This window comes from Eutrigla gurnardus (assembly GCF_963514095.1).
Source record: "Eutrigla gurnardus genome assembly, chromosome: 13".
Lineage (NCBI taxonomy): Eukaryota > Metazoa > Chordata > Actinopteri > Perciformes > Triglidae > Eutrigla > Eutrigla gurnardus.
The window spans coordinates 19,086,679-19,110,272 of record NC_139936.1 but is presented as its reverse complement, the minus strand read 5'-3'; the positions used below and the strand labels follow the sequence as shown (position 1 = coordinate 19,110,272).

Here is a 23,594-nt window from a genome sequence, read left to right as displayed (position 1 = left end):
TATTTATTTTTTCTTATTCATTTGCTTACACATATTTTTGTTTCCCTTTTCTTTTCTTTTTAATTTTTTTCTTTATCTTTTTTCTTTCACATTTTTCCTCATTTTTAACTTTCTGACTCTTTTCTCTTATGTTTTTCTTCTGTTTTTCTCTTTTTTCTTATCTCTTAATTATTTTGTCTTTTATTTTTATTCATTAAATTAACTTTCAGGTAGGGCTTGGTCCAGGCTGTTCTCAGCCACGGGTCACTGCTGTCAGATCGGTATCAGCTGCAGAAGCAAAAGCTGAGGTGTGAAGGCATCTTAGGACCATAGATACCAGAGCTGCCTATACCTGCACAGTAAAAATAAATAATCAGGGTATACCATAAGGAGAGATTTACATTTACCTAGTGCTGTTAGTATTAGTAGTCTACTTTTAGAAGATCTCAACTTCTTCCACAGCCAGATATACCTTGCTGTTTGTGCTACTGAGAGCGGAAGCAGTACCTGAAGGCAACAATGGTCATCGAAAAAAAAAAGGGGGGGGGGCAAACATCTGATCACATGACCGCCTCCGTTATTTCCTGCAGCATCGACCTCCCCGCTCCTCGCTCCTGCCTGCCTGCGACAGCACAGCAGTGGTGTGGTCGCTCTTAGCGCACGTTAACGGAAAGAGAGAGAGAGAAAAAACACTCCATACGAAGTGAAGGCCTCCGCTACACCGACAACTGTTGCACTCACAGCAACGACGGATACAACACACTTATATATCTGTTTTATAATCTAAGTCGCTGTTTTTTTTATTAATTTGATAGTCTTGTAAAAGAAAAAAAATAAGCCAGAGCTCATAATGGCGACAGCTGCGGTGTCTGCCCCTGCTGGCTGCGGCCCCAGCCCCGGGTCGGGAACGGAGCTGGTCCGCGGGCAGGCCTTCGACGTCGGGCCTCGGTACAGCAACCTCACCTACATCGGGGAGGGAGCCTACGGGATGGTGTGGTAAGTCTACCGTCAACTCTCGTTTTATTGTTTTTGCATGCCTAGCCTTTTCTCGACATAGGCTAACATCTAGAGTTTACACATTTTCCTTTTAGTCCGACTTAATGTTAGCTAACTTGTTTCTATTCCGTTGAAAACAACTAACTTAACTAGCTAAATGTCATGTTGTAGCTAGCGAGCAACAGGGTGAAATCGGTGTTGGTTTAACGAAGACGTTCGTTTGTGACGAGAAAAAAAACTAATAAATCAAGGCTGAACAGGCTGACTTTTGATGTCTGAAAGTCAACGTTAGTTAACGTGGAAGTCTATTTTAGCCGTTTGAACTGCTGTTTTAACTGAGGTTTTGTTGAACGGAGCAATGCAGCTTTAAAAAAATGATCAAATCTGTTGTTGTGTGTGTTAACATGAAGACAACAGGCACACAGCAGGGTGTTGGACATTTACAGTGGTTTTAATTCACGTTGTGGTGGTTGCTAATCTCCCAATCTAGCCCCATTTTAATATTTCACCATATAACGGTTCAGCTGTAGTGTGTGTGTGTGTGTGTGTGTGTGTGTGTGTGTGTGTGTGTGTGTGTGTGTGTGTGTGTGTGTATATACCCAACTATGTTCGGGCTTTTTGGCTATATTTGACTGAATATGCACTTGCAGCAGGGTTTTTTTTCCCCCATGGACATTTGTTTCTCTTGCTGATGCTGATGGCTGGTTACACACTGTGAAGGAATTTATAGGCGAGACCCACTCTGGAAGCAGTATTTCATACCTAAATGATAAGCTATCAGTAATGTAGTGGAGTGTAAACTGAGCCTAAACTTTGTGCTCAGTTTTAAATGTGGTGTGGGAATTTTACTCAATTCTACCGTGTAATTGTTATCATAATTGTGTAAATATTTAGTATTCATGATAATTGTGACCTCATCTCAGATTGTATTAAGTCAGATCCCAACTTATTCTCTTTCTCAAACAAGAATATTGTCTCTTCAGCCTGTGGTAATGTAGTTGACCAGAAATGTGCACACTGTACTGTATTACATAATATGTTGTCCTTGTGTCATACAACAGCAGGGTAGTTCTTTTTTCCCCTCTGTGGTGAGAAGAGCTGGGTTTCTGAGAACACTTGATTTGACACATAGCCTTCCTACAGTGTAGAGGCACAGCAGGTTGTTTAGCATCTTTCTGTCTGCAAGATGAGAGAGAAAAAACCCACCAAAAGAACACAGCTTTGGTTGTTACTGGTATGATCCCTTATCAACAAGTCACTGGTTGACTCAAGTGAAGCAGAAAATACAGTTCAGCATTAAATCCTTAGTGTTGGAAGGATGTTGAGTTTTAAAGAGTTTCTATCTGAGATTTCTCTTGCATTAAAAGAGACAACAGTACTTGAGAATATTTGTGGAAATCTTAAGTGATGGTGAAGATATTAGTTAGCATTGTTACTAGGCAAAATATCTAATTTGAAGACATCACTTTGCTCTCTGGTTACTTGTGATGGACATTTGTCATTAGTATTTTTAGATGTTGTGATTTTTTTTCAAAGTTTATTTTAGATGTTTTTTTTTAAGTTATGGCCAACATCTTTGTAATTAATTAATTGAATCATTTTTTAGCCTTAATTTGACTGTATCACTGTTTTTATATCAGCTTTAAGTAGTATTCTTCACTCGTGAAAAAAGCCCAGTTCTTTACTTTGCGGTTGTTTCTATATTTTTAGTGTTGGATTGGGCCTCAGCCTCCTTGCACTTGTTGTCTGGCTGTGTTCTTCTTGAGACCTGTAGATGAGTCAGTCGGTCATGTTGATTTGATGTGCAGCACCAGGAGAAAGTGGTGCAGTGTGTACTTTTGTAGACGACCCTTGTTTTTGAAGTATTTTTAAATCAGGAAGTTGTTCTTTATCTGGCTTTTTGTGGCGGCCATGCATATACTGGTGTAAGAAAAGCTAGATTTCTGTTCATATTTTTTTATTGTATACATTTTATGTATAAATACAAGTCACATCTGCAACTTTATCTTTGCAGCCTTCTACAATAATCTGTTTAGTCACCCACAGTTGATCTGAATTCTACTGTGAAGCAAGCTTTTGATGTTCTTACTCATAAGGTGTTTATTTTTTCTGTGTTTCTGAGAAGATGAAGCATCCATACTCCAAGCAAAGCTGGTATTGACTAATGTACTAGGAAGTAGAATTAAAACATTTTAACCAGTAAAAAATAATTTTGTTTCTGTTCATAGCCGTAGGTACGATATTAAAATGTAATCATATTTGTAGTTGTAATAAGTTGTACTGATATATTTTAATGATTAATAGACCATGGTGGGATAGAGGATTACAATCTTGAGTTGCTGCAAGGAAAGGTTTGATCATCGGTAGGTTATCCTACAAAGTACATATGCTGTTTTACAAAATCTGTTTGCGCTTGACTTTATGCTAAGAGGGCAGTTGACGGTGAGGCATGTCTGTGTCATTTTCAGAGTAGGCCTATTTTAGTTTTCAAAAGCCTCTCGACTGTGAGGCTGTTGCATGTCAGGGCTTTCTAGTGACTGAGGGCCCCGCATATTGATGCTGCACTGAGCCTCTTAAAGCCAGCCTCAGTTCATGCACACTGTTGGGCTTACACAATCACAAGATACTTTATCACCCTCTGTGATGATATTCAGAAGCTGAGCCTACTCTGGCTTTTTAACATGCCCACATGAGCAGTTACATCATGGGGGGATGCTGCTGAATTTGCTCAAAGATCTTGTTGATAAATAAAATGATGCTTATAACAGTTTCCTAGAGATCAATGTGGCATCCTCAGATAACTTGCTTTGCCAACCAACAGTCAAATACTAAAATATATTCATAATCAAACGATAGAGCAGAAAAAAAACGCAAAATCACAACATTTGTTGCAAACTGCATTTGTTTTCCAAGGTTTCTCGGCTTTCATTTTTAATTTTTTTATTCAGGTAAAAAATAATTATTGAGGTCATGTTTTTTGCATTTGTCTGTGCTTTATTTACAAGCAATTCATATACATAGTCTGGTAATAAGTGCACCACATTTAATAAATAGTTAACACATTTCTAGTAATCATTTCATCATATTTTAATCATTTCTCCTTCTCCTGGTGACACCTTCTCTTCTTGATTTCAACCCTTTGACCCACCTGATTCTTACCCGTTGCTAATGCTTCATTCTGCCATGAGTCGTCCCCTTGAAATGCCACCGTGGCACCCATCTCCATGGCAACCCCTCTGCCTCTGACATCAGTACCACCACTCCACAGCCAATGGGAGAGGGGGGGAAAGAATTAGAGGCTTGACACTCTGAGATCCCGTTGTGCAATTCAGAAGGAGATGTAATCTGTGTAATTTGGGTGATTAGGCTTGCCAAGATGAGCAAGATGACTTCTGGTTCAAGAAACGTGTAAAACATTCACACACACACTGCAGCCTTTTGCCTTGAAGCTGATATCGATGTTCATCATCGATGCCTAACGGATGCATTTTATTTCTGCACTGCTGTTGCATCCACATATTTCTCAGGAAATTTACTACAGAATGTGTGTCTGAATGAGCTAAAGTTATAGTGTGAGATGTGACTGTTGTGGCCTTTGAGGAGGGAAAACAGCCAATGATGCTGATTCTGCAGTAAAATTGCAGAAGTGGTCAAACAGCTTTGATGGTATATCTTGGCCTGATTTTTATATCAAGTGCTTGCAGTATTTCGGGTGAATTTGCACCCACGACAGTTTTTGATGTTTTAAGTGAAGTCGTGCGACTGTAGAGACAAAGCAAGACCATCAAATTCAGTTTAACGTCAAGGATTGTCTTGCAGAGTTGTAGAGTGCATATAACTGAACTCATATCCGGCTTTTTTTTTGCCTGCAAGGCTGCAAACTAACAATTATTTGTGTTATTGATTGAACTTTAAGTTTATTATTTTATTATGAATAGTTAAGTCTGTTAAATGTCAAAATAAGTGAAAATGCCCAAGATGAGATTTTAAATGTCTTGTTTTGTCCACCCAACAGCCCAAAACTAACCTACTTAACATAAGCTTAAACTAATATTGCAAAAAACAAAGCTTTTTTTGTTGTTGCTTTTTTACAATTTCCCGAAACCCAAGGGGACATCTTCAAATATCTTGTTTTATATAATCAGCTGTCTAACAGAAAGATATTCATTTTACTCTTGTATAAGACAGAAAAGTAGCAAATCGTCACAATTGAAAAGCTGAAACCAGTCAACATTTGGCATTTTTGTCAGGAAAAAAAAATTAGAATGATTATCAGAATAACTGTTAAAAATGATTTCTCTGTTGATCGAAGAATTATTTCAGCTGTATATGAAATAACTTGAAGGGATAAAACATTCTCATGAGTTATAAGTTGGCTTGCTGTTCTGGTTTTTTACCCTCCCTATTAAATGCATTTAGTCGAAGTCGCTTTGGATAAAAGCGTTGGCTAAATAAAATGTAAATGTAAATACAGGTTGAGGTGACACATTCTTGCTTTTAAATCTATAACAGATAAGGATTGTGAATTGTTATTTGCACAATATAACTGAAATGCTATAATATTAGCGATTGTATCAATCGGTTGTCCTGATTCAGGGGTGCATCAAGTGGCAGAAATTTCAGATATGCAAAAATAACACCATCTGAATCTGGCCCAACATATTGGTGGTTGAATCTACGACCTTGCACAACGAGCTCAAAGAGAGATACAAAGGTCAGAGTGTTTGTATAACTTCCAGCTCTCAGGTGTGGACCAGTGTGTTTTGTAAGAGGACTGCTGTATTCAGATTAGACAGTAGAGTATCGAAGTCTTCTCTACTTGGTTTGATCGTGTTGTTATTAATGGGGCTTCTATGAAGCCTGTTGTGTAATCTAGCTGCTGTTTTGAGAAAGGATATTGAAACGGCTCCAGCTTCAATCATACTGTCTGAAAACAATACAGCAATAACTGCCTATTTGGTAAACAGGGTTGATTAAGTAGTCAGTTTAGGAATGAGGAAAAGGGCAATTTACAACAACACAATTATTTTTGACACGTTTTGCTGCAACATGAGAGCGATTTTGTCACTAAAATGTTGTGTAATTACTTAACTATGTGGCTGTAAGCACCTAAGTATAGTCAATATCTAACTACTGCTAAGAGTAATTTTTACTAACTAGCAAGCTCCAAACACTGCCAATCTGTATTGTTCCTGTTAGCACATGTACGAGTATACGTAACATAAATATTATGGTAGGGTTTCCTCTATAAAACTGTTTAGCCAAGGCACTACGCAACCTGAACCCTGTTGCGTCTTGTGTACGATGAATTTGACGAAGAATGAATCTATTATTTGGAGTAACAGACAGGAGCATCAGCACAGGACCAAAGCAACATACAGCTGTCCTATCCCTTCATAAAGGCTGTAGCCATGTATTGAATATTTTTGCATTGCTACAAAGATAGATGCTGGAGATCAGTTACACAACTTGACAGTGTAACATGGAGTAGAACTGTAATATTTATTTTTCCAGGATTTGTATAGTTGTTTATTTGCAAAATGGACCCTGAGCAAGTTATGTTGCCTTACCAGCTCTTCGCATGTCAGTTTTCCTCATAAACGCAACATTTTGTTTTATCAATTTGTATACGTGCTTCAGTATTGTATTATCCATTGTACTTAACAGAATGATGCTAGAGAAGGCCATCACAGTATACACAGAAAAGGAAGTGTCTTTTGATAAGCAGAAAAGACGATGCACAGCTAAATCTGTGGATAAATTCTTCAGTGACCAAATATGCAAAACAAAATAGATTTCTACTGGTTTAATACCTCGTAAAAAATAATTCTTGTTTTAATTTCTTTACATGCAGCTATGAAGGCAATATTGTATAAACTCTTGTGGGCGATAGTCAGTAAGGCCTGAGGCTTTACTTCTGAAACCTCACAGAATCAGCAATGATGCATATCAGTTTGGAGAATAAGACTAACCTTAATTGGTCGCCTTGCAGGAAAAAAATCATACCAGTTAAAAACGATCAGTTTACAGAATAAATTCAAAAGGCGTGGTTGAAATGGAATGTAATAAAATAAAATGATTGGTTTTGAAGGTTATTGGTTGGGGAAATGAGCGGAAGGGTTAATTTAGCTTAATGCAGTTTAACTTTTTATGTTATAGATTATAGCAGCTTCCATAACTATATATTTTTAAAGTGAAAATAATGGATAAATTATTGTTTAGTCTGCTTATTTCATATTCTTTAACCAATTTCTCTTAAAGGTCCCATATTATACTGTTTTTCATCAATTTCACACAGCTGTCAGAGGTCCAACAGCACTGTATTCGATATGCATTGCCTAAACATCCGTAGTCTTGAATTTCAGTTGTCTAAAATTTGCTCAAATGAACTCTGCTGAGCTCTTGGCATAATTGTTTAACAATCCCACACACACCGGTAACAATCCCACACAGCCACCACCTGAAACTATTTCCACAAATAGTATGTTACTATTAACTACCAAGCCCGTTTTTAACTGGTATCGACAACGTTATCATCCCTTCACCTGTCTCTCCTGCGCTCCACGCTCAGTGAAACCCAAGAGCAGAGGATATTAATAATCTTGTGACATTTTAGCATCGGCGCTGATAATTCTGCAGCATGCGAATGTTGATTTTTACAATTTGAATGTCAGCGTTCATGAATGAAGCTACAAACTATTCGGTACATCCCTGACTGACACTGATGCGTTGTGATTGATAACCCGCTTTGACTTAATGTCACACTAGATTATTGAATGTACTGTAATTGGCACTATGCAACGACCCTCGTATCCTCCCGTGTTAAATGTCAGCCTGTGAGTGTTGAGTGACGTTCGTCTGTCCAACATGACACTGAAGCTCTCGCTGCTATAGAGGCTTTGCAAGTCTTACTTGGCCTGTCTAGTTTGCTAGTGGACGTCCATATCTGAACTTCCTCATTACGCATCGCCTTTAAGTGTTCTGAGCTTTTCCCCATCTTCCTACAACCAATCGCCTTGAACATCGTCATGGTAACAGCCCTATTGCATAACACAGCGGCCGCAGTGTAAACCCTTGTATTCCCATCTCCTTGGAAACAGAACCCCACCCCCCCTTCTCTCTCTCCACCTCCTCCCCTTCTCTCTGTGCTCCTTCCTGGGCACTGAGCATGCTCAGAAAACAATACAGAAGCAGAGGAAACCGGAAAGGCAGCTAAGACCAGATTCCCTTCACTGTTGCATACCAGAGCCAAATCTTATTGTCACTTTAAGATATTAAGATAAGTACATTAAATTAATTACAAGAAGTAAAAAGAGATGACACATTTAATGATATCCCTGTATTTATTGACAAATATTTGAGTTAAATATATCCAAAGTTGCCAAGAAGTTCAGATAAGACAGAAGTGTTGTTTTTGATTCATCAGGCAGTTTAAAGTAAACCTATCCCGGAAATTTAGATCTCTCCGATGGCTTGGGCTACAGGTTATTTTCATAATTTGCTCAATAAAATATTAGAAAATAGTGAAAAATGTCCATCACAATTTCCCAAAGCTCTGGTGACAGTGATTGTCCAGGATCCAAATGGAATTCATATCCTATCAGAGAAGAGAATAGGTGAGAAGGTATTCACTTCCTTCAGTGAAGCTGGGACTAGAGAATTTTTGGAAATTTTTGCATACAAATGTTTAAAAAATGTGTTGATAATGTGAAAAATGTTCATCCTCCTATTGGTGCAGGGAAATAATTGCACTCAGCTGTTTTGGACAAGTGCCACCATCAGCTGATTTGGGATCTTTGAGCCTCCAGCTTGCTATGGACATGACATGGCATATTCAGTAATTCTATTAATCAGTAAAAATATAAACCAGCAAATTCACATCGGTACAAAATCAAAACCATCAAAAAGGTAAAAAAAAAAAGAAAAAAAGAAACTCACTGAGTCAGGACTCTCACTGTACACTGAGGCACGCATATTAATACTACACACTCAACTCTGTGTACTTTGTACTTCCTCAACAATTTCTTTCAGTTATACGCCTGGACAAACTGACAAGAAACTGATGACCTTGCCTCGGTAAACATGGTGAACTGTAATGTGAACTAAGATTGTCCTTGCTTCACTCAGCACATCAGAGGGGGCCATAGACATTTATGTGAAATGGGAGGTGACACGTTGCCTCAACAAAAAGCCAATGGGATTTTTCCATTGCATTTTGATTATTGCTGCACTCGATTGTATTATTAGTTTAACTTATAAATTAATAAAAAGATGTCACATTTTCCCTGAGCACGGGGCACATCCGACCATAAAACCAGAGATATTTTTTATTATCTGTGATATTTGACAGAAAAACAGCGAACACTCACATTCAAAGAGGTAGAAACAGAGATTTCCATTGTCATGTTTGATAAATGAGTAACCAGTGTTTTTATTATAAATTTGTCTAATGACCAATTTCTCAATTAATAATTTCTCTAAAAGCAGACTGTCCAAAAACAATACAAATCTACATATCTGCAACACCAAATAACACATTTCTTCCTCAGTTGGAGATAGAATACTATAGTGAAGAAAATCATGCATGAGAAAAGATTGTGCATGCAAAATGTATACTATTGACTGCTCTGAAACACTGTGAAGATATGTCTGTGCCAAACTGACTGCCCTGGAATCATATGTTAGTTTTGATGAATAAGTCTTGAAGCTTCTCTGTACACGAAGAGAGTATCTAGTGGTGTAGAACAGTTAACATGGAGAGCTATTTCCTCCCTCCCACACACACACACATTCCTCTCACACAAGTGGAAAGGAAGGTCACTCATATTTCCCTCGCAGAAGGCTGGCACACTTGTGTTTACATTTCAGTCCCTACACCCCCATCACTATAGCAACTCATTTTGTCATACGTGGGTGTTGTTCAGTCACCGCACCGTTGTTTGTAATGTGCAGGAATAAAGTCACCCTTGGCTGTCGATGTAAATGATGAAGCTCAAGAAGCTGTACATTTGTCGTACAGCTTCACTGGGCAATTTCGGTTTCATGATGGCTCCACATGACAGCAACTTGCAGCAGGTTGACAGCAGATGACTTAGAAATGAGAAAATCTTGGAAGCTGGGAACAGTAATTAGCATTTCTTGGCAGTGAGTGGTGAGTTTGGACTTGGTTTTGGTTTGTCAGTTATTGCGCACTGGTGTTTGTTACGAAAACTGGCCAGACATCATTCAGACTCTATTAAAAATATAATATGATTCTTTGGAACAGACTTCAAATTAGGCTGACTGAATTACATTACACTACATTAAAAGCTCAATACTGTATTACCCTAAAAATAACTACAAAGTATGTTTTGGTTACTAACGCATGAAGGCAACAGACATCTTTTTTATTTGATGTAAAAACATAATGAGATGTTGGCATGCAAGATGCAGGTGGGAATCCCAAATATCTCAGGCTTAGTGAGGGTGGAGAAGTTGAGACAGCCATTAGCATGGTGGGAAAAAAAACAGCAATTCAACAGTGGACATGTCTGTACCTGGAGTTGTGTGGAGGCCGTGTCTCACCACAGGTGGAGCCAAGAGTTTAGAGTGGAACAATTAGTCTGCTCAGTGTAGACAATCAGTAACCGTAACTCATCAGTTAGTTTTTATTGTATTTTGACCGTAGTCATTAATTTGGACTGTGGCATTTTGTACTAAAATTACTTAATAATCAATCTCAAACTCCTAACACACAGCTGAACCTTCCAGCTGATGGAAAACTACTGTTTTAACGCAGTTGCACAATTGAAAACAACAAAGCAAGCTGTGTAAAAAGAAAAAGAGAGGATTATTGAACATGTTAATACATGTTGATGCAACTTAGTAAATGATGCATCTTTCCCAGAAGAAAGGGGCTGCAGGTAAAAACGTAGCCCAGTTCAATTCAGTGGTATCTATGCAAAAGGGCAAGCTGGTAGGTCTTTCCTGTTTACATCTCATCATAAACAGGAGTTCTAATGAAAATATGGTTGATTGTGTTTTTGCCTGTCTGGATATTGTTGAAAATATTTTTTTAATTAAACATCTGTTAGCATAATGAGCAAAACCTTTCCTTTACTCTTTTAGCAGTGTATTTGAAAGGTATGGGATTGACACTAAATCCACTCTGTTTGGCAGTATACGTGATGTGAAAGGCACATCCCTCCTAAGCTGTGAGCATTAACTTATTGCCCCTTCTCTGGATCTGGTTTTAGTGTGAGACCTGCCAGACCTGCTCAGGCATCCCATGCATGCAAACCTGCTATATCATTTCCTGTATATGTTATGCTTTTCATTATTGGAATTTAAGATGTAAATATGCCCACTTACATTCATACAAACTCAACTAGATGAATTGTCACAGGCACTATCGACAGCAATGTTGGTGAAGAAGTTTGCCAAATAATTGAATTTTACTAAAACTGTTTGAGCATATATGTAATATTGTCTCATTTTTATACATGCAATAAAAATGTGGTCTAGGCCTTAAATTGTTTCAAAAGACAAAATGTCAGATTAATACTATGTGCCATAAATAATATAGGTTGAGCTTGAATGTGGATTCTCATGCTTAACATTTGACTTTGTGTTCGGACAAAGCAGCAGTCATCCTCGGTATTACTTCCACACACTGAATGTCAGGGCTAAATTTAAACAAAGACATTGTTATTGAAGCTCTACAGAAGACATACATTGAGCAGTACATAATATGGATTAAACAAAGCACTTATTTTTCAGGTGTTTGTACTTTAAGCTTGTGTAGAGTCATATTTTCTGTGGTTAGGAGTTATTTTCCACTCCTACATTCCTATTCTTACTTTTATCAAACAGATACTGCAGCAGCCTGTTTTCCGCTCCACGCTGTATCAAAGGTGTATTTTCCTTGTTAAGATTTGCTAATGCAAACCTGTTACTTCTTCACAATAAAAGATTTCCACTGGCAAACCACAGGATGGAAGCAGCATTTGTCTCCACAGTTGACACCTGACTGCAACTGTTCAATAAAACTTGTACAGCAATATATGATGTCTTTTTTTCTGCTCCTTTGTCATTTAAACATATTTCAAAGGGTGATTGTGAAAGAAGAAACTGCCACATGTGCTTACTGCATTTTGTATTAACCAGCAAACCTCCAAAATGTCATAAAAGCTATGCACAACAATTAACGTCTTTTGTTCCCTAATGGCTGGGTTGTACAGCTCTGGGTTCCACGTTACGTGATTAGTCACCTGGCATGACCTCTGGTTGCGCCTAACCAAAAGTTGATTATTTTCGATGCTGGATTTTTTCTTGATTGTCTTTTCTTTTGGGCTCTGCGCAGGCACCTCAAGTCACCAATGTCTCTGATGCTTGAAAAATGGGCACCTGCTGATGTCGTCTAATTTTTGGCTTTTGTATGTTTTTGTTTTGTTTTTTTCTCATAATCCAGCTCTGCCTACGACCGGGACAACAAGATACGAGTAGCCATTAAGAAGATCAGCCCTTTTGAACACCAGACGTACTGCCAACGCACCCTGAGAGAGATCAAAATTCTCCTGCGCTTCAAACATGAGAACATCATCGGCATCAACGACATCATCCGCACACCAACCATTGACCAGATGAAGGACGTGTATCCTTTTCCATACACTTGTCATGATTTAGTTATATTCTAATGTGGTTATGTGTCTGCAGTTCAATTCACTGTCTTCAGGTTAATCCTTAGTGGCATTGGATCGTTAGGGTTGTTAATTGCAAGTATCTACACAGATGGTTTTCACAGAAATTACCACAGTTACTAATGAAGATCATCTTGCTTTTATAGAGGTTTTCAGTTGTATTGTATTACATAATAACCACCTGTCACCATGTATTTGGCAGAGATGCTCTTCACTGTAGCCCAGCAGCAACAGTAGCACACTGGTTGAGTGCATACTTACTGTCAGCTTCATAATGCAAAATAAAGTGTGTAGTTTTACACTCTGCTTCACCTCAAAGAAAGTCCTGCAGATACTCGGTTCACTACTTCCCACTTGCCAGATCACATGAGAATTAACCCCCAAAAAAAACAATAAACTCTTCAAGATGAAATATCTCTCCTCTACAGAAATGGGCTTTTAACACATGGTTGTTTAGTTGGGACCCACATGAGGTCTCAGTACATCGTAGCTACAAGAGCTTAAGCTCATTTAACCACCGTGACACCTACGTTGAGATTTGACTCGGTTAGCAGTTTGACTGTCTTCTCATGGCTCTGCCAGCCTGTAGGAAAAACAAAATCAGGGTAATTGTCTGAGCATGACATGATGCAAGGTTTGTCATTTTCTTTACAATGCTAACGCAATCCAATTTGAGTGGCAGTAAAACCTAAATTTAGTTTTCTTACTAGGTCTGGGCAATAAAACTAAACAGAAAATCATGGATTATGACTTTGTTGCAGTTAAGGGGTAGAAAGCAGCCTTGATGAAGGAATTGATTAATGTATTATTCATGTTTATCTTAATGATGACTAAAAATAGTCTTTCCGTCACTATTTGGTGCATCGCCCAGCGGTGTTGGATAAATAAAGACAACATTTTAAAATGCTTTTAAGAAAGAAATGTGTATTCCTCGATATTAAAGTAGAAGTTCTTTAACCTGGCCCTGTGCAGATACATCGTCCAGGATCTCATGGAGACAGACCTGTACAAGCTCCTGAAGACTCAACACCTGAGTAACGACCACATCTGCTACTTCCTTTACCAGATCCTACGAGGGCTCAAGTACATCCACTCTGCCAACGTACTGCACCGCGACCTGAAGCCCTCCAACCTTCTGCTCAACACCACCTGTGATCTCAAGGTAGATTGCACTGTGTGTCTGTTTTTTATGTGAAGCACTCATGTGTATCTTGTATGCAATGTTCTGTACAAATAAAGTTTATTATTTTTTAAGAGAAGTGACATTGAAGTGATTTAAAGGCTAATTTTCAATCACTGGTAAACCATCCATTAGTGCAATATGTTCCCTTCACTGCAAAACAGCCAAGCAAACAGTTGCTCTAAAGGCTCCAAACATTGTTTCCAACCTGCTAACGGTTTTTAAGTTGACAATAAAATGAAACTCAGCTTATTTACATTTTAGATCCTGCAATGGGGTCATTCATTTTTTTGTTACTCGTCTTTCTGCAGATCTGTGATTTTGGTTTGGCTCGTGTAGCCGATCCTGACCACGACCACACTGGTTTCCTAACAGAGTATGTAGCCACTCGTTGGTACCGAGCACCTGAGATCATGCTCAACTCAAAGGTCAGTGTCCTCACCTGCTTTACAAATGTTAGCAGTTGGGATGAGTGAATTTGTTTGCTAATAGGATCTCCTTTTTTGGGAGTTTAAGCTAGTAATGAATTGGTCTATTCTTGACTTAATACTGTATCCACCAATTGATATATTTTTAATTATATTGTAGTCATGAATATTTGAATCCCTCACTCACAGGGCTATACCAAGTCCATAGACATCTGGTCAGTGGGTTGCATTCTGGCTGAGATGTTGTCCAACAGGCCAATCTTTCCCGGGAAGCACTACTTGGATCAGCTTAACCACATCTTGGGTAATAATCTCTTTATGTGCAGTGTTTTTCAGATTGGTGTGATGCTGTGTCCTTTTAAACTATCAGCAAAACTTAGCAGAACTACTCAGTGTTTGTGTCAGAATCAGTTTGTTTGTCATTGTCATATCTTGCTCATGAACAAATGTCTTAGTAGCATCACGTTCTCTCCAGTGACATTGGTGCTACATAACAAGTTAAGAAAGACTCAAACAGTCAGTTTATAGAACCTGCTGTCATTTGCGTAAACTTGTTTTGGTAAGAAATAATATTAATAAGGTTTCGTTAACGTGAAAAAGAGGGTTTCAGAAAGTTTAAGTTAGGTTTAAACTCACAAATCTATTCATTGTACAAACAGTATACAGATGTCTTCCTGAGTAATTATTATAGTCGCAGTCGGCAACATTTGTTTGATCATATTCACTGAAACTATGACTATGCTCCGATAGAACAACATAAATCATCCGATTTTAGAAAAAAAAAACACGCCTCTACGTGCACCTAGAGCCTGTTGTGCAAAAATCCACCGCGCCCGTATCATCCTGTCCACTCAGCGCAGTTCACAGTTCGTTCACACGCCACAGATATCATCTCCCCCCTCACGCAGGTTACAATATCACAAGGTTTGTTTTTAAACCCAATCAAAAGTAAGTCTTATCTATAATCTTCTCTTTGTCTCTCAGGGATCCTGGGTTCTCCCTCTCAGGAGGATCTCAACTGCATCATCAACATTAAGGCCAGGAACTATCTTTTGTCGCTGCCTTTGCGCTGCAAAGTGCCGTGGAACCGCCTCTTCCCCAACGCTGATCCCAAAGGTGGGAACCAGGACAGACTCTAATTCTTATAATACAGAATGGGTAGGGGGGGGGGTTGAAGCCAGAGGAGGAGATTGGATTCAACTTGTCTAGTTCCGTCGTTATGAGTTCCACAAATTAGATCTTTAAAATCACTAATGCCTCATTAAAGCTCTGGTCTACATTTTGAAAGATTTGTCAATTCCGATCCAGTCCTCGCTCACTCTCCTGCTCACGCCTCGTCCCGACTCACTGTGTGCTTCTTTCAAACCTTTCAAATCGTAGACCATAGCTTTAAAAGAGTAAAATTAAAAAATGTGAGTGTCATAGTTTTCCGCCTGGAAATAATCCTAACAGCATGTCGGATGAGATGGTGCCCTCTAGTGGGCAGGCAAGCTCATTGTTGTTTCAAAATGATGTTAAATGTTCTCTTTGTGCTGCAGCTCTGGACCTGTTGGACAAGATGTTGACCTTTAATCCTCACAAGAGGATCGAGGTGGAGGAGGCCCTGGCACACCCTTACCTGGAGCAGTATTATGACCCCACAGATGAGGTGAGACAGCTGCCTTGGTCTTTTAGATGTCAATGTGACATCTATCATTTCAATCAAGATAACAGCCAGTTTCATTTGTCAATGTCATATTTCATTTATAAATGTGTCGGTGTTGTGGTTGTCTGCCAGAAATCCTAAATGTATCTTTTTTGATCCAGTTTTGTGCCACATGGTGCACCATATTTAGCTGCTCTGTTGTAATCAGTGGGATCAACACCAGAAGTCTCTCATGTACATTCAACACCAACGTGTCCTCTCTGCCTGTCTGCATAGCCTGTTGCTGAGGCCCCGTTCAAGTTTGACATGGAGCTGGATGACTTACCCAAAGAGACCCTGAAGGAGCTCATCTTTGCAGAAACTGCACGTTTCCAGTCCGGCTTTAGGTCCTAACATCTCACACGGGTAAGTCCACATCACATGCAGCCCAGTTAATAACCTGAAAACCAGAATACACTCAGAGGGAGTTCAGGGCTCCAGGTGCAGAGCAGTATTACCATTAGCTGCCCCGAAGTCTTGAAACAACGAACCACCACCTCTGCTTCAAAAGTCCATCATGAAAACTATCAGTCAGGACTCTGGTTTTGTATCCAGTAATCTTCAGTCATCTTATGGAAAGAAAAAGTAATTTGTCAAATAAATTGCTTTAGAAGAGCAAGACTGTGATGTCACCTCACATTCATTTTGTTTTTATTTGGAAGCAGCCAGACATGTTTGTGTGCTAGCAATTAAATGAATTGAATATCAGAACAGTCCCATACAGATATTGTGACGTTTAGGGTTGGGGGTTGGTTCCTTTTTTTTTCTTTAACCAGCCTTTATCTGGATCAAAAATGCAACTGACTATTGGAACCAATTTGGTAGTCAAGACCTCCTAAACCGAGACATAGTCAAAACCAAGACCAAGGCAGACCTAGTTGAGCCTAATTCCAGACCAGTGAGAGTCAGTGTGAAGGGGGGAAGAGCGTGACAGCTGTTAACAGTGTCAAACATTTCATATTAGGCTCAGAACTTGACTGAGTGTAGTTATTTGTTGCATTTGAAGCAGAACATTTAGTACCAAAATAACAGTAATGATGATAAAACAGAAATCACACTTTAGCAATATCCTCACAGTCGTGGTTGTTAAATAAAATCCTACGGTTTCTTTGACCGAGGCAAGACTGAGTAAGAATGTGGTCGATTCTGGGACGAAAACCAGCCCTTCATAACATGGTTGAGACAAGTCTCGAGGCCAAGACTGATCTCAATTACTGATTGGAAGTATTTGCTTGAGGTGAAATCACAAATAAAGAAAAGTAAAGAGGAAAAGCAAATATGTGATGGCTCATCACATGGTCACTGTTTCTTCTCCCTCCAGATGATTCTGTGGACTGGCTTCTGTGTTGCCACTGCTCCTTCTCGCCTCCACACTGTTGCTGTGATGTGGTTTTTATTTTATTTTATTTTATTTTATTTTCTCTTCCTCTCCAGTTGTCCACATCACCTGGATTCCTTGGGTCTCACTCGTCAAGTCCACTTTGCTCAGGAATGGCGTCAGGAATCAATCAATCAATCATTCTCTTGTCTTTCTTTCTCTCTCTTTCTCTCTGAGTGGGGCAGGGTCACATCACAGCTTACAGTTTGAGGGGTTGATTTTGTGTTTTAAGCCAAGATAAACAATTTTCTTGTGTGTCTTAATGGTGTTTTGCTCTAGCTATTCCTATCCAAGACCTTTTTATGCCCTAGACTTACGTCATAGACTAGCTGTTGTGTTTTTTGGTGCAACTGTTGTGGTTATAACTCTGCCTACATTGCACAAACAACGTTGGACTACTAAGAATCATCCATCATCAAAAGGGGTCTGAATTTTCAAACCTTTGTCGCACTGTTACAAGGGATGCCTTGATGTCTTTATCTTTTTTCCTCTGTTTCTTTTCAAAAAGAAAAACCTGAATTAAATCAACTGATTTATGCAATGAAATCACATAATCAGCCACAGACTTCGCGGGCCAAAAGCCATCACTTGGTGTTGATGAGGATCTATATTTTAACAAAGACCTTATTTTAATCCTTAACACACACAGGAGGCCCAAATGCAAATATATACATATAAATATATTATAGCCCAAAGAGTCTTAAGATTTCTATGGAAAGAGTGATGATGGAAGGTGACTCAGATGAATTTATAACCTTTTCCCTTTTTACTAAACACAAAACAAATGCCCATTTTGATTTCTCACCGGCTTCAGTAAAATGTCAGGTCGCGAGTAAACAAATTACAAATTACATTTCTTATTAAAGGATTTCATCATCAATTTCTGCCTTAGCCGTGAGAAACCGAAAGGAAATGTCTTTTTATTTCATACAAGTCTGTACATACGTTATGATATTTTTCATATGGGAGAATATTAACTTGGTCAGGACAAGAATTAAATAATCACACAGAACTTGTTTTCGTCTGGAGGAAATGTTGTCGTGCCTCCTCTTTCTTCTTGTTTTTGTGTTTGTTTGTGTTTTCTCTCTCTCGCCTTGTTAGAAGAATACTGTGCCCTTTGCATGACTGTTATAAGCTCTGTATACAAAGACGACGATGTTAAGTGCCACACAAGCCGGGCAGATCTGCGCCCAGGCTCTTTTCTGTTCTACCTTTGGTGGTATATCACACTTTCTAATCACAAGGTGCTTTTTGTCCTCTTTCTTTCTTTTGCTTCTGCATTGTCTTTTAATGTCATTTCCATTTACAGATTTCCTTGTTTGTAGGCAAACTCCATCTTGCATGCTAAGACGTCTTGTTGTGGTTGCAAATAGGAGAATAACCATATATCTGTATTTATACCAACGACAAAGAAACCACAAAACATTTGAGAAATGAAAACCTGGGAAAATGGGATCCAGTCACGATACAGTTGAAATAATACTAACGGATCTGGATTTTCATTTTGTCTGTTGTAACATTTGTTTTTTGTTGTTGTTGCTTTGAATTGCACATTAACAGTTGGCAGTGTCTGCACCAGCCGACAACTGCAGTACAAAAAAAAGGACACAGTCGAGAGGATATTTTCAGCTCTGGTCAGTAACTGCAGATTAAAGACTGTTGAATTTCAAGATTTTATTACAAGCGAAAGAAATTCAGATTATGTACGTGGGAACTGGGGGGGACAAGAGGAAACAAGTCTTCATCAACCAATCATGTCATTTCATTAGAGTAGCACTCCAGCATATAATGGCTGCCATTTCAGTTTGTTTACAAGTGGACCTCAAATATGAATTTCATGGTAACACCTGGCCTTTGGTTGGGTTCCAGTACTGCAGCTACAAAAGGGCCGCTCATCTAGTGAGTGTCTGAGTGACCTAATGAATGAAACAAAGTATTATTTACGACACTAAAGTCAAAATTGACCTGAATGAATTCAGGAAGAGGGAATCTTCTCTGTTGGCACTATGAAATTGGAGATTTGAATGTAAGAATTAGCCAATTGCAGAACTATTGAAATGCTCTGGATGATTTTTCATTCTTTCCAATGACGACAACGATTCAATGGTCTAACAAAAGTATTGGGCAAGCTATAAATTCTTTTTTTTTTTGTATATATATATTTCTGTCAAAAGATGATTGACTTTGCATTCATGTCAATTTAAATGTAGAGCTGCACAAACATTTCTCTTGAGGGCAGAGTTGCTTTGATCGAAGTAACCGACAGTGGAAAGACACAAATTAGTCTTTTGTTCTTCCTTGCGGAGCCTGGGAATGGTCATGGAGAGGGAAAAAATATATATTGGGGCCACAATTGAATTTGTGAGCATGAGATGTAATTCATGGCCTGCATTTAATTGAAACGTTCCCACGTTTTGGTTCATTGGTGCGCGTGAGATAATGTATGTGAAGCAGCAGAGGCCACCCTGATGCAGCCTCTGACTGGAGTGATGATGCCATGATTACACATGGCCCATCCAACGGTTACATTTTGTAACTAGACTGTTGTAAAATAACTGCAGAGCCCCAGTGCTTATGTGCACATCAAAGGTGTCGTTTTGATTCATTATTCTACAGTTTCTTCTGCCCATCAACAGACGTGTTTGAGAATGACTTAAAACTACATAACTCCATTAGGACCGTCCATTCCTGCCTCTTTGTCAGCCGGCGTCTCCATCCTAAACCCAGTAAACGGGGGTAAAGCCTGCATGTGTCAACATTTTGTAAAGGAGGAAACTTATTGTTGTCTGCGACTTGGTTCAGGAACGGACGTTCCTGAGGGAGTTACAAGTGAAGCCTGTTGACGTGCCAACCAAACTATGTAGAAATTCAACAAAGCGACATGTTTGATGTGCAAATAAGCACAGGGGGTTCTGTGGTTATTTTTCTGATTCTGAACATCACTTGAGTTTAAGACTGCATCGGTGTGCACTGTGCTGGCTCTCTGTACACTGAGCTCATGTGCAAACATAAACCAAAACATTGGAACGTATGTGATCAAATTGAGGCCACAAATTACTATCTCATGCCACAAATTAGTGCATTGTGGCCTCACAAAAAAAAAAATATATATATATATATATTTCTCTCCATGGCGAATCCAGGCACCGTACTGGCTGAAAAATGAAACTTAAGTAGGAAAGAATGTTAGTTCTCTGCTGAAATGCACTCGAGCCATAGTCGGTGTGATGTCACAGTGTACTCACACATCCAATAGTACACTTCTATGTCACTGCAGCCAGGTGAGGAGTTCACTTGCAGGAGGTCAGCAAAATCAAGATTTTCAGAAGTAAAACTTCAATTTGAACCAGCAATTATCAAAGCAAGCTAGCTGGCCTGTTATTAATCGTTTGTCCTTAACAAAAGACCAAACAAAAATTGTGAGAAATGCCCATCTGAAGTCCCCAGATTACTAGATTATTTTTCTTTAATTCTACCAACAGTCCAAAATCTTGAGATTATAAATTATGATTATGTGAAACTTAGAAAAATGGCAAATCCTCATATTTTGAGAAGCTGTAACCAGCAACGTTTAGTATTTTACCTTAATAAATGACTTGAACAATGAATACTTTATCAGAATTGTTGACAGTTAAATCAATCAACTGATCTCTTCATCCTGGGTGTCAAATTGGTCCACTTCCAATGAATGAATTCTTGTTAATTGCTCGGGTCGTTTAACAGGTCAGAGCATTAATACATTAATGACACCCTTTCAAAAAAAAATCCTCTGAAGCCATTGAGATGAACTCAAATCCCCATTTAAAACCATGTCTCTGTTTTAATTAGTGAAAACTTACACCGGTGACTTTCAAGAAAATATTAGGAAATAACTGACCTGATAGCGGTACCAGAAAATATCACACAAATCTTACATGTAAAAAAAGACAAAACTTTTGATCAGAGTTCCTTCTTTGCTCAGCCCCCAAAAACGTGTTTTGTTTTGTTCTGTCAACGGAGATTTAACTCATCTGGTAACATTTGAAAAATGACCAAAACTCTGAAATTATGGATTTTGCTCTCTGAAATATCACCTGAGCGTACATTGAACATGAGGTTAAGACTTGTGTGTCCTAGTGCTCCTCTCACTGCGTGTCTACACCTGACACACACACACACACACACACACACACGATTATGAAATGCACTTGCTTCTACAGTAGTTGAGATGGGATTTGTAATCCGAGGTGCCTGCTGGGACTTGACTTGCCTGTAGATAGTCTTTTTGGGTGGGGTGGGGGGTTTAGTTGGAACATTAAGGGCACTGGAAACTTTACTGGGATTAGTTGTATAAAAAAGCTTCCGCTGAGTTCTTTGTGCATCCTGTCTGTTTGTGCCTTTTTTGATAGTCTTGATATCCAAGATTTGATGTGCAGCTTTTGTTCAGTCGGGAATCCGTTTGTAATCGCAGTATACGCTCTTAAAAATGAACACAATCAAGTCTGAGGGTGGGAGGGGTCATGGGGAGGGTTTATCCACATCTTTCAGATATGTAAATTTTAAAGAGATTTGTTGCCACAGCTGTGTGATTTGTGACTGTATTGAAAAAGATGAAAAGCAAACATTTATATTTTTTGTGTTACCCTTTTTTTATTATTATTTTGGGGATGTTTTTGTGCAGATATTTTAATTGTAAAGTGAATGTCATGTTTCTATCGGACACTAATCTTGTTTGAGTTGTCTCCAGTGGAACTATTTCACTCTGTATGTTTTGATCAGTATAAACCTTTAATTGTGTAGTTTAACATTTCTGAAAGAGGAAAAAAAAGAGCCTTGGTTGTATTTTAAAGGTTCCTGTTTGACCTGCCATAGACATTGTTTGGATTGATTGGTCAGTTTTATTTTGCTGTTGTGTGAAGGATTTGACTCGAACGAAGCATTTCTCTATTATTAAAGACTGACTGCCACTTTGAAACCCCTGTTTTGTTGATGTTTGTTTGATTGTTTTTCGTTTCTTTTTTTAAGTAATGTCAGATTTTAACAAAAATTCAATGCATGAAATAATCATCCAAAAAAGCGACCAGAAATCCTCATGTTCAACAGATTGACGCGCTCAATCTGTATTTACGCCAGTGTCCTTTCGGGGGCGCTGTTGTATTGACTAATAGCATACTGCAGTCTGTCCTTTGTCCAGTCAGCAGTGTAATTCATAAAATAATGTCATTCACTCTTTGTAGCCTACAAGCCATAAAAGGTTCATAAATCATTTTTTTGGTCAAAAACAATGAAAGTTGATTTAAGGAAACAATTAGGTTTCAGAAAAGAAGTTTTGTTCGTTTTTTTTTTTTATTGCTTTTCTTAAACTATATATAATAATTTAAAACGTGATTTTAACATTTAATTAAACAAAATAAAACTACAGTAAACTAGACTTAAACATCATTCAACTGTATGCATTTTTCTGTGGGGGAGAGAGGAGGGGGTTTGTTTACTTGGGCTTGTTAACCACGTGCTTGCAATGCGGCCGCGCATGCGCACTGTGTGGTATTGTTTTTTGGCACGTATGTGCGTCGGTGGCGCGCACAGCCAAAAACAACCCTCGGCCACAAGAGCGCGCCGGCCAGCGTCAGGCCTCGGGTGATTGGCTGTGGATATGAAGCCCCGCCCGCTGTCGCAGTAGATTGGTCAAACGAGATTCTACTTCTCGCTGATTGGACGCTATTTGTAGAACCGGCGGTGTAGCTAGGCTGCTGTTGCCTTCACGCACCTCTCCAAAGATCAAATTGAAGAGTTTTGAAGATGAAGTGACGTGTTTTCAGTTGTTTTGTTTACAAGTAGCAGCTAAAAAAGCGTCCAGCCGACTAATTTAAACACTTTGAGGCTATAAAACTGTGAGAAGTAAAAGCTGAAACATATAAAAGCTATTAAGTAGTAATGGCGAGTGACCTACCAACGGGAAATAAAATTAAATGAATACACACCGAGCGTCGTGATTAAAGTTTGCAAACCTAAAGTACATGTGTATAACTATATATATATAAAAATGTATATACTATATAGTTCGTTGTATTGCTTTCATATATATATATAGCAATACAACGAACTATATAGTGACTTTTTGATGTTTTGTTATTTGTTCCGTGTTGAATGTGTCCTCATATCGGCTAACTTACCCATCTCACTGACCACTGAGCAACTCCATCCTCTGTGAGAAAGGCGAACCAGATGAGGTTAAAAGATTCAGAAATAAGTAAGTCGTACCAAATGTTTACTTTTATATTTATAAAACGTA

At 38.7% G+C, this 23,594-nt stretch overlaps 1 protein-coding gene across 2 annotated transcripts; it reads left to right on the top strand.

The window, feature by feature from the left end:
- The first annotated feature begins 633 nt into the window (after positions 1 to 633).
- Positions 634 to 22,277, top strand: mapk1 (mitogen-activated protein kinase 1). 2 transcript variants are annotated; one of them, XM_084025894.1, is made up of 9 exons: positions 634 to 975; positions 12,425 to 12,607; positions 13,626 to 13,815; positions 14,145 to 14,261; positions 14,451 to 14,565; positions 15,246 to 15,377; positions 15,800 to 15,909; positions 16,183 to 16,311; positions 17,267 to 22,277. In XM_084025894.1, exons 1-8 carry the CDS (start codon positions 830 to 832, stop codon positions 16,297 to 16,299), a joined length of 1,110 nt encoding a protein of 369 aa, XP_083882020.1. In that variant the 5' UTR covers positions 634 to 829; the 3' UTR covers positions 16,300 to 16,311; positions 17,267 to 22,277. The 2 variants fall into 2 exon arrangements, with proteins under 2 accessions (XP_083882020.1, XP_083882019.1); XM_084025893.1 differs by having other exon boundaries at positions 635 to 975; positions 17,380 to 22,277.
- The last annotated feature ends 1,317 nt before the right edge of the window (positions 22,278 to 23,594 follow it).

Bases quoted from the DNA above. Each gene is read 5' to 3' on its own strand.
- mapk1 (XM_084025894.1), top strand. From the start codon at position 830: ATGGCGACAGCTGCGGTGTCTGCCCCTGCTGGCTGCGGCCCCAGCCCC. The intron at 976-12,424 runs GTAAGTCTACCG...CTCATAATCCAG, and splicing joins GGAGCCTACGGGATGGTGTG to CTCTGCCTACGACCGGGACA. The intron at 15,910-16,182 runs GTGAGACAGCTG...CTGTCTGCATAG, and splicing joins ATTATGACCCCACAGATGAG to CCTGTTGCTGAGGCCCCGTT.